General features: G+C 44.3%; 1 protein-coding gene across 3 annotated transcripts in view; it reads right to left on the reverse strand.

The window, feature by feature from the left end:
• LOC139407685 (transcriptional enhancer factor TEF-1-like) overlaps positions 1-12,222 on the reverse strand; it is a 41,903-nt gene that overhangs the window by 18,171 nt on the left and 11,510 nt on the right. For all 3 annotated transcript variants that reach the window (XM_071151541.1, XM_071151549.1, XM_071151535.1), the window contains one exon: positions 9,287-9,541. In XM_071151541.1, the coding sequence (XP_071007642.1) occupies positions 9,287-9,509 (223 nt within the window). In that variant the 5' untranslated portion in view covers positions 9,510-9,541. The remainder of the gene's footprint in view (positions 1-9,286; positions 9,542-12,222) is intronic.

The raw sequence follows: 12,222 nt of genomic DNA on the forward strand, positions 1-12,222 counted from the left end.
CAAGCACATTTGTTTTTGTTTTGCTTTTGAAACAGGGAAGAGGAGCATTCTGCTGTGGTGAGAAAGAAAACAAAGATATCATAGGACACATTGCTGTTCTATCATGCGTGCAATGATTTGCTATGATGATAGAGGGGGGGAAAACGATTGTTGTTGTTTGAAGTAATGTCTTTGTTGTTGGAATGTGGCAGTTTCACCGCTTCGGATTCCAACTTTAAAGCTCCAGAAACTAACTATACCTAGAATTTCGCGCCCTATGTGGAAGCTAGGTGAATTGCAACAGCACTAGGCTGTATTCAAAACAAAACTCTCTCCTCCCACGCATCCCATTTCCCTGTGACCTGGTGGAGACTCGTGCTTGAGCCTTTTACTTTGGTCCAAAAACTATATTTTTGTTGTTGAAAAGATATTTCACAGAGATATTGGTGGTAAAATGATTCCCTATGCTATTCAGTGTTCGTTTTCCTCACATAAACTGAAATTAAGAGAACAGTGTAGAATTTTAGCAACCAGGAAAAAATTATTTTGACATTGGCCACTTGACCCAATTTCCACTAGATAACACAGCCAAAGTCAAAACAGCTTTTCCCATTTTGACAACAGATGGCGCTCCGGTGGGAGAAATCAATAGGCGAATATCACAGCCAATCACAACACTGGCGGATAAGAAATACTGTGAAACATTATCATTCCACTATGACTGCAGATACTGTATATTATGGACATTTTCTGAAATTTCAATGCAAAAATTCATGTGTAGGCACCTTTAATGCATCCAAAGAGGCTGCAATGTCACAGGCATACAAACTACAAGGTACAAACACACAGATAGAAACAAACAAAAATACTGCGTATTACTTCTGGACCTGTTTGAATGGAAATAGATCTAGCCCTGGCCCTGTGTCCCTAAACCAGATGGTGCTGTTCTGACCCATCCCTTAGCTTGGAGATAGGGAGCTTAGTCGGATAAGATCTACAGCTCCAATGCAGGTGTTTCCCTCAGAGCAGTCAATGGGTGCGGCCGTCACTCCCCCCTGACAAATAAATCCTCACACACTCACACGTACACACTCCTGGCAGGCTGACATCTGACTCCATCCCCGACCAGCTGCCCATTCTAGATGGCTTAACACAGTACATTATGACCCCCCCCCCCCCCCCCACACACACACACACTCCCATTTAGAGAATGGGCCAGAGAGAAAGACTTCAAGGCCAAAGTCAGATGGTCTGAGGCCGTGACGATGGCTTTTCTCATGATCAACATACCCGTCCCCTATGGATGTATCCAGCTCGCCAACAAACACAACACACTTCATTACACAAAAGGAGCCACTGGTAAAGCCAAACACAGCAATCAGGGAATATCAAACATCACTTGCTGTTCTAATTGCTAATTTGGGGAAATCTTTGCACAGTAATGCACATGTGAAATGAATGGCAGAAACATCCAACATGTTGATTAAGGCACCCCGTAGTATGCAGCAGTGATTTTGAGTTTGTTTATAGAACCATTTCAGTGGTACTTCCAGAACACAAAGGTTTCAAAGTCAGAAAAACATTTTCTTAATGCATGACGTTTAGGATGGAAGGCTGATGTATGCCCGATGCCGATAGCCTCGACTCACAATAAAGCACTTCAGTTGTTTTAGAATGACTCCAAACGTCATCTTGAGCCCAGTCTCTGATGAGCTTGGAGTACACTGAGGAGTCCACAGACCACAACGACCACGTCTCGGTTTGGCAAAGGACCACTGTATTCATTCATCGCAATTTTTTTAATTAAAAAGGCACTGTGTGTGTGTTTAAGTGTGTGTGTGTGTGTGTGTGTGTGTGTGTTTAAGTGTGTATATATATATATATATATATATATATATATATATATATATATATATATATATATATATATATATATATATATATATACACAGCAGAATGGCACTCTAAGAACCACAATTCACTCTATCCCAAAACTGTGGCCCACTACGCATACTCACGGCCTGTGGGAGTGAATGTTGCTGGTTGGTTGCAGCCGTTGGTTGGTTTTAATGGGACTAATTAGCCATGCTCACCTGTGTGTTCGAGCCTCTCAGAGTTCTGACAGAGGCCCGAATGGAAACATTACACCAGCGTGCTGGAAATCTCACATGAACAAATGTGAAATATCCTCAAGTGAACTCCACAGGCCCTTAAGCTGCCTGACGAAGGTATTTACCTTTCAAGATTTTCTTCAACCTAGTCCCAAAAAAATGGTGTGAAGCAAAATGTACTGTACATCGGAATTGTTTAGTCAACCCAAACAAATACTGTACAGTATTTGTGAGAGAGAAAGAAAGAGAGAGAGAATGAGAGCAAGAGAAACAGCATTGAGTGTTGTGACCGCTCACATATTCTCCTTTCTCGACAACACTTTCTGTCATCATTACCTCTATCATTCTGTCCCTGTGTGGGCCTTCACACAAAGTACCATAAATCTATCATGTCTTTCAAAGGAACAAATTGTTCCTGGAATAATTACATCAGAAGGGAGTGCAACATAACGACCTACAGATGAACACCTAGTGCTCTTTTACGAACCAAACACTCCAGACACACACATGCCCTCGACGCGAGAGGCTCTGTTAAGAACACGTTCTACCCCTGAAGGCCACTGAGTCATTACGAACTAACAAAGATGTGCCAAGAGCCTCTTTCACTCCATTTACCTTGAGAGGAAGACAGAGGGAATACCACTGGATAATAATCTCTATGCCTTTTGTTTCAATGGTTATTGTATGAAGATCTCAAATTCTGTTATGTAAACATGGCAGATCTTTGTATGTCATGATATTGATATTTCTGTTTCGTGTGTGTGTGTGTGTGTGTGTGTGCGTTTGTGAGACGACAGGTACAGGCATGCCCTTCGTGGTCACAGCTCACACCCCTCTGGAGCCACACGGGAACACATTACTGCAGCATCCGGGGAACTCTCCTCTTTGAACATTTCCTACCATCCCACTTTCACCATAGCCATTCATTTTGAAGACCGAGAAACAGCAGAGGTCTTGAGTGTATCTCTCATTCAACAACAATACATTCATTATAAAATAACATTCTTTGTTACAGTACAGCAACTGGCAACTGCAATTCGACTGTCAAGAGTTTCCCTGATTAGGGTTGGAAAGGTAAAGGTTTTAACCACTGCCACAGTACATCCTGACTGTTATAATGCTTCTCCGGGGCTCAGCACTATGGTGACAGCAGCCACTACTATTAAAATCCTCGGATGCCGTCTACCAATAGCACCCTTCGCTTTATCACAGGTGACTGTTGTGATACTCGCCATTGCATCCTGTATCAAAACGTTGTCTGGTCCTCATTAAAGTCCCGTAGATCACTTCACTGTTCCCTCTTTGTTGACAAAGCTCTACGACACAAGCTTCTGACTTACCTAAACATCGCTGTAGGAATATAAAAACATGAGATACCAAACTCGTTCACCAGGTTGGTTAACTCTTGAGGTTCCTCTGGTCTCCACTGAACTAGGTGAATTCGCTGTATTTTGTAAAGCACCTCGTTGCTGGAACCAACTACAAAATACATTACAGCTGGATGTTCTGTTGCCGCTCGGGCAATTCCAAATATTGATTTGGGACCCTCTTATTGAGGAATGTGATTGTTTTTCTTTAATATTTGTCTTTTGCTGTATTTGACTTGTTTTATATTGTATTTGATTTAGAGTTTGTCTTATGAAACTGGATAAGCAGAGCTCCCAGGTGAAAGAGACCCTGGTGATTCCCTGCTTAAATAAAGAAGAATTAAAACGTAAACATTTCCTAAGTCCATTTTTATTTTACACACCTTCAAAAAAAAAAAACACCCAGACCTTCAGTTGCACATCGTCAATAACCGGCCTCCCTCGCAGGACAAAGTCACATCGCGCCACTCTGAGGTAGTAACATAACAGATAGTAAAATCAAAGCTACCTACCTAAAAACCCCTCAAAAAACAATCCCACCACAAAAGACCACTACTCTTAATACAGAAAATACAAAGAACATGATGTTTTCTGGCTATACTTTTTTTTTCTCCTTCCTACAACCTGTGCAACCATATACAGCAGAATGGTTCTAAACAAAAAATGAAGAGGAGCAACTTCTGTGTGTCTCCATCCTTCGTTGAAGATAACGTGTGCAGGTCACACTCTTAACTCTCTCTTACGCATCATCTTTGCTCTCTAAGAGGCACAATACAATGTATGGGAAATACGTATAGTGTTCAGAGGAGAACTCGGAGGGGAAGTTCCTCGAGGTGTGGAGGAGGTGGGTCTTTCCCACGGTGCCATACAGGTCCACGCCAGGGAGAATGACAGTGGCTCAGTGCCAAAACCAACTCTGCCCACACCACGGTACTGTACTATAGAGACCAAGCTGGTATGAGCGTTGACTGACAGACAGGTAGTCCATTAGCCATTTGTACCGTCACTTTAAACCATCTCTTCGAGACTCGTAAGTTTCAGCAGCTAGTATTATAGTTGTATTATTACCTAGAGAGGCTACAACTATAAATGCTAGAAGCTGAAGTCAAGGCTCTGTACTGTACCCATCATATAGTGAGGCATACTGTCATATATTACTGTAGTTCCATGATACTGTACAGTGCCTTGCGAAAGTATTCGGCCCCCTTGAACTTTGCGACCTTTTGCCACATTTCAGGCTTCAAACATAAAGATATAAAACTGTATTTTTTTGTGAAGAATCAACAACAAGTGGGACACAATCATGAAGGGGAACGACATTTATTAGATATTTCAAACTTTTTTAACAAATCAAAAACTGAAAAATTGGGCGTGCAAAATTATTCAGCCCCCTTAAGTTAATACTTTGTAGCGCCACCTTTTGCTGCGATTACAGCTGTAAGTCGCTTGGGGTATGTCTCTATCAGTTTTGCACATCGAGAGACTGACATTTTTTCCCATTCCTCCTTGTAAAACAGCTCGAGCTCAGTGAGGTTGGATGGAGAGCATTTGTGAACAGCAGTTTGCAGTTCTTTCCACAGATTCTCGATTGGATTTAGGTCTGGACTTTGACTTGGCCATTCTAACACCTGGATATGTTTATTTTTGAACCATTCCATTGTAGATTTTGCTTTATGTTTTGGATCATTGTCTTGTTGGAAGACAAATCTCCGTCCCAGTCTCAGGTCTTTTGCAGACTCCATCAGGTTTTCTTCCAGAATGGTCCTGTATTTGGCTCCATCCATCTTCCCATCAATTTTAACCATCTTCCCTGTCCCTGCTGAAGAAAAGCAGGCCCAAACCATGATGCTGCCACCACCATGTTTGACAGTGGGGATGGTGTGTTCAGGGTGATGAGCTGTGTTGCTTTTACGCCAAACATAACGTTTTGCATTGTTGACAAAAAGGTCAATTTTGGTTTCATCTGACCAGAGCACCTTCTTCCACATGTTTGGTGTGTCTCCCAGGTGGCTTGTGGCAAACTTTAAACGACACTTTTTATGGATATCTTTAAGAATTGGCATTCTTCTTGCCACTCTTCCATAAAGGCCAGATATGTGCAATATACGACTGATTGTTGTCCTATGGACAGAGTCTCCCACCTCAACTGTAGATCTCTGCAGTTCATCCAGAGTGATCATGGGCCTCTTGGCTGCATCTCTGATCAGTCTTCTCCTTGTATGAGCTGAAAGTTTAGAGGGACGGCCAGGTCTTGGTAGATTTGCAGTGGTCTGATACTCCTTCCATTTCAATATTATCGCTTGCACAGTGCTCCTTGGGATGTTTAAAGCTTGGGAAATCTTTTTGTATCCAAATCCGGCTTTACACTTCTTCACAACAGTATCTCGGACCTGCCTGGTGTGTTCCTTGTTCTTCATAATGCTCTCTGCGCTTTTGACGGACCTCTGAGACTATCACTGTGAAGGTGCATTTATACGGTGACTTGATTACACACAGGTGGATTGTATTTATCATCATTAGTCATTTAGGTCAACATTGGATCATTCAGAGATCCTCACTGAACTTCTGGAGAGAGTTTGCTGCACTGAAAGTAAAGGGGCTGAATAATTTAGCACGCCCAATTTTTCAGTTTTTGATTTGTTAAAAAAGTTTGAAATATCCAATAAATGTCGTTCCACTTCATGATTGTGTCCCACTTGTTGTTGATTCTTCACAAAAAAATACAGTTTTATATCTTTATGTTTGAAGCCTGAAATGTGGCAAAAGGTCGCAAAGTTCAAGGGGGCCGAATACTTTCGCAAGGCACTGTATGTACCATACAGGGAGAATAGCCTGAAGGAAACCCAGACCCAAGGATGACTCAGACTCAAGCCACCCCAGCATGCTTCACCATTACCCTGAGGGCACGAGGACTATATTTCTCATCTCATACGGCCATGTTGGCAGCTTGGATGTACAGGATCTTATCCGCAATAGCTAGAAGGCAGCGACGAGATATTGTGTAAACCAAATCAATCCTCACGAGTACACAGCGTCCCATGACTCATTTTCAAAGCCTTTTCTTTCCCTTTAAAGAATAATTGAAAGTTGGCTAATCATTAGTGACAGTCACAATGTATCATAGAACTTCAAAGGGCCAAATCCAAACCCGATCCAAGATTCACTACCTATACCTCAGTCACGACCTGCTCCTGAAGCAGAGAGGGGAAATGGCCATGTCACCAATGGTGCTACAAAACTACAGCCTGCCTCTGCTCTGGTCTCTTCTCCAGCTAAGCCATGCTGGGATATTTGGCCTGGCCAACAGAGAGACAGCAGATTGCTACGGTCTAATGATGATGAGGCATCATGACAGGCCTCTCCACTCACAGGATAAATGGTGGCAGAATGGAACCACCGCGGAGGCCTATCTGCTCCTCATCTAAACCAGATGGAGATTGTCAATACCATTTAAAAAAAACACTGATTTCTCTCTAGAATTTATCGCTCGGATAAAAGACGTGCAAAGTGGATGATACCTTAGCAGACATTGTGCCATTAGAGAGAAACAGCAAGCAATCGTACAAGTTGTGGTGGAGGAGTTATACGTTTCGTGATCAGTCAGTACGTGGGCTTTTTTAGGGCCCGGCTGAGGTCATGTCCCTTCCTTCCACCTGCTCAATCTAGTTCCTGTAGAGCAGCCGGCGCTCCACAAAGAGGAAAGAGCCTCTCCCCAGCCCCAGTCACCCCCCCCCCCCAGGTCAGGCTGGGCTGGGCACCGTGCCAGGCCCCACTGAGACTCAAAGCACCCGAGAGCCCCACAGGTAAACACTGAGATAAGCTCCGCTGTAACAGGAAAAATAGACATTGTTTAGAAGCAATAGGCAGTTGCTATAGAGACAGTTGCTAATTAACTGCATTGAGTGGAGGGAGCAGAGGGCTGAAGAGGGCCACTCAGGAGGACCTGAGCCATACTCTTACTTCACTCCTCCTCCTCTAGTGACTAATCCAGGTCGCTCTGCGTCGTTCCTCCAGTCTCTCAGATGCCAACGCCGCCCAACGTGGTACCGCACTGTCCCTCGTCAAACGTCTGTCTCACATCGTGAAAGCTCAGCTACTGTCTGTTGTCTGGTCAGGATGCGACCCGAGTGGACAGCAAATTAAGTTGTTATTGAATCCAGGCCATCTGTGTGGCTCCAGTGCTAACTAATGCAAACAATTGTATTTCTAGCAATCAGCCCACTTAATCAGCCTGGACCACCTCTCTATCAGTTTCTCATCAGCTCTGGGATGAGAGGGAGGGCCCGCAGCACAGTGGTGGCCAACAGGATCTGAGTGTTTCGTAAAGGCAAATCCATGGTCTGCTATGTGGAGGATATTAATTGTAGACAAGGGAGATATTAGGTTGTGCTACAGGCAACATGAGTCCACGGTGACTCACAGTTCAAGCACTAGGACCCAGTGGATCCACGGCTGGGAAGAGAGGTTGGAGTGAGTTCTTCCACAGTTCCAGTAATCACTGCTCATTACTCCAACTCCACATGCCTCTCAACCCCCTCTTTTGTTCTCCCTACCTGATACGCTGACATGCAGATTCCATCCATGAGTAACGCGTAGCGATTTGTAATACATTCTAATAAACTACAATGACAAAATGCTTAAAAGGCCCAGTTTCTGGCTGATGGATGTGTGTTAGTGTCAAACCTACAGAATCAGGTCTTTAAGTGGTGTTTGAGTAAAACCCCAGAAGGATCATTGCTATGTTCTAGAGACGGTAAAGATATAAGCAGCTGAGTCTGGAACATGTTAAAATACTGAGGACCTCTGACCGACCCTGTGCTGATCCCACTCAATACATCACAACCAAGCAGAGATAACACGTATGTCAACACGCTCAGACAGAGATTGATCTAGTCAGGGCGATATTCAATAAACATAAACTCAGACAATGTAGATGGTCTTGTTTGTGTGTCAAGAGTCTCCGAAACAACCTGAAGACATACAACAACATATAGAAGTATACACACTTATAACTAGCAAAAGTTCACTAGAAGTTCCCAAAGTGCCACAGTGCTGTTACATCCGACTCGAAAATGTTTTTCTAGTTTCTGTATATAATGTATTTCTTACATCAGTTTTCTGACTCGGTAAGAGGCCTGAGTTCTTACACAGACTGTGAGCTTGGGTAGTGAGGTCGCACGAGAGCAGACACTGGTCATGTTTGAAAAAGGGGGGGGGGGGGGGGGTTCACCTCTACTTTCATTGGATGTTGTGTTGTGTGCTGTGAGAAACTATGACACTCAGAGAAGGAGGAGGAGGGGGTTGTCCTCCCTCTCCCAACATCACCAGCCAAGCCCAAGAAGAGAGGGAGGGAGGGTGAGGGAGTGTGTGTGTGTGTGTGTGTGAGTGAGTGAGAAAGAGGGTAAGGGGGAGGGGGGAGAGTGTACGGCGCAGCTGGTGGCAGCCACACGACCATCTGTTCCTCACTAATGGTTCACACTGGCTTTAGTTCTAAACCTCTGCCTCCCTCCCTCCCACAGCACTCCAGCAGACTCAATGGTCATGTCTCTCACTAACTCACCACTCTTCCACTCTCACTAACTCACCACTCTCACCAACTCAACACTCTCACTAATTCACCACTCTTCCAATCTCACTAACTCACCACTCTCACTAACTCACCACTCTGACTAACTCACCACTCTCACTAACTCACCACGGTGCAGTATGTGTTGTTTCTAATAAAATAAATATTCCTCCCACTCTGTCCACTTCTGTGAACAATAGCCCAGTTCTAACTAACTGGAGCCTTTCTTGGAGTTGTTCTCTTCCTCCTTCCTCTGTACTTACCGTACATCTTGCCCTCGTCTGAGAGGATGATCTTCCTCCGCCCACAGGGCGGGTAGATAGCCAGCGCCTCCTGGAAGCTCTGGTCGATGTCGGGGCTCCACACCCCTTCGGGGTCCCCGTCCATGCCCTTCTCGGCACCGTCACTCATCCTCTCCATGTCGTCTGCGGGGCTCTCGCTACCGCTCCAACTGCTGGGGTCCATAGTGGCGGTGCGCTCGTCCATGCCCAGGCCTGGATCACACTAGGGGGAGAAACCTGGAGACCAACAGCGGAATAAACAAACAGTCAGTTAGTCAGGTACAGAGCAGAGTGTAAACCAGCTGCCTTCAGCACCACCACAGAGCGCAGCACAAAACAGAGAAGCGCAGACCTGGTTCACTCTGGCCTGGGCAGCAGCGGTAGCAGCCGAGCACGGGAAGGGAGCGAACACAAGCGAGACAACGAGGGGAAACTACTGCTATGTTTGCCCAGAGATTTGGCAGGCCGATGCCTGCTTGTCGTTTTTACACAAGTGCTACGTTTGAGAACATTCAAACTGTCGCCGGGACCTAGGCATGAGGATTATTCCTATCAACATTTCTCCTCAGCCTAACAAGACATTGTATAGCAGGACAGATCGTTAATGCTGTATACACCTGGTGAGAGAATGTGATCCAATCCCAAAACAAACATCCAGATACAATACAAATGCTATAAAAGAACATGGAAGAAGGAAGCCACAAGCCGAGAGCGAATAGAAGAGAGGCCTTGGGTAGCATTCATCCACACCAGCTGCCATCTACTTGGAAACCAGTATCATAGTCAGTCACTACTCAAAGGCAGTCTGTCACCAAGCTCTTCAATATGGCTGGGGTTCATATAGGGGGGATCGGCGTACAAAGGCTTCGTGGAGCTCCAGAAATACGAGTCTATGTTCACAATATCCTATTCAAAAAACGACTTTGTCACTTCCGCGTCTAAATACAGCTACTTCGTCGTCTAAGTTTCGTAAACGACGTCCCACCCCAACAAGTAGAACGTTTCCTATTGAGAAAGTGTACAGCTGGAATATACTTTATTCCCCATGGCTTTGTGGAGATGGCCGCACAGCTGCCCCCCCCCCCCCTCCCCTCCCCTCCCCTCCCCATCCAGTTGCCGGGCAGCAACTCCTTCCTCTCAAACAAGATCCTATTCATGGAGCACGCTTTGTTGTAAAGAGCGACTAGCAGCATATGTTTCCTCTAGAATGTCAGTACACTGGAGGATCTGTCTCTGTGTGTGTGTCTGTGTGTGTGTGTGTGTGTGTGTGTGTGTGTGTGTGTGTGTGTATGTGTGTGTGTGGTTGACAGGGGTTAGGGCTGCTGGTAAAGAATCTGCCACAGAGCAAGCGTAGCTTTGACTGAATTTGGTTTTTGTGTGCTGAGTGCTGACATTGCACAACTAACTACTGCTATTGGTGGGGGGAAAACGTTCCATTCCAACCACTAAATGACTCTCCCCCGACTGATCTATGAACTGAGTTAGTAATCACTAACAGCATGCTGATAAATGTGGGTAATCAGAAGGGAGAAAGAGTCATTCAAATTTGAATGAATTTGGCTTCATTCAGCATCTTCATGTAAAATACCTTCTCCTTCAGTTAGTTCAACATAGTAGCCTGATTTGAGACATAGTAGCCTGATTTGAGACATAGTAGCATTATTTTAGCATTATTTGAGACATAGTAGCATGATTTGAGACATAGTAGCCTGATTTGAGACATAGTAGCATTATTTTAGCATTATTTGAGACATAGTAGCATGATTTGAGACATAGTAGCATGATTTGAGACATAGTAGCATGATTTGAGACAGTAGCATTATTTGAGACATAGTAGCATTATTTGAGACATAGTAGCATGATTTGAGACAGAGTAGCATGATTTGAGACATAGTAGCATGATTTGAGACAGAGTAGCATGATTTGAGACAGAGTAGCATGATTTGAGACATAGTAGCATGATTTGAGACAGAGTAGCATGATTTGAGACAGAGTAGCATTATTTGAGACAGAGTAGCATGATTTGAGACATAGTAGCATGATTTGAGACAGAGTAGCATGATTTGAGACACAGTAGCATGATTTGAGACATAGTAGCATGATTTGAGACAGAGTAGCATGATTTGAGACATAGTAGCATGATTTGAGACATAGTAGCATGATTTGAGACAGAGTAGCATGATTTGAGACAGAGTAGCATGATTTGACACATAGTAGCATGATTTGACACATAGTAGCATGATTTGAGACATAGTAGCATTATTTGAGACAGAGTGGCATGATTTGAGACAGAGTGGCATGATTCGAGACATCGCAGCATTATTTGACACATAGTAGCATGATTGGAGGAGTAGATGGCAGAGATAATTGGGGTAGATTTAGTAAGGCAAACAAAAAAAGAATGTTTACTAAAAGGGACTCTTTGGCGTTCCAGAATCTGTCAGCAGATGAATTCACGGCGAAAACAACAGTGACACTCAGAAGTGTTTTTGGAGATGCCTAGCTACTATAATTGCCACTGCCCAGCAGGATATCTGTGGCGCTGAGGTTTTCCTCCACACTCCCACAAGTGGCGTTCCCAGAACCTATCTCTCTAGGAAGTAGAAAGAGGCAAACCGCACCTAACGTGATGAAATATTAAGCTCTTCCTGTGGCACAGCCACATGCATATGTGGCACTTACTGAACCGTACTGACATGTGTGGCAACCATAGACCTACATATTACAGCACTGAGAGCGTCCACCAAAGTTCAACAAATAGACATTTAGGCACCGACAGTGATGGCTGCCTATATGCTGTTCAATCCGTTTTGTATAACATATGAGCAACATGCATTTGGTACTCAGGACAAAAATGAGAATTTGCGTGGGACATGTGTAACACGGGGATGTTTTCTGTATCCCTGTAGAGATAATAG

The sequence above is a fragment of the Oncorhynchus clarkii genome, chromosome 1 (genome assembly GCF_045791955.1).
Source record: "Oncorhynchus clarkii lewisi isolate Uvic-CL-2024 chromosome 1, UVic_Ocla_1.0, whole genome shotgun sequence".
Classification (NCBI taxonomy): Eukaryota; Metazoa; Chordata; class Actinopteri; order Salmoniformes; family Salmonidae; genus Oncorhynchus; species Oncorhynchus clarkii.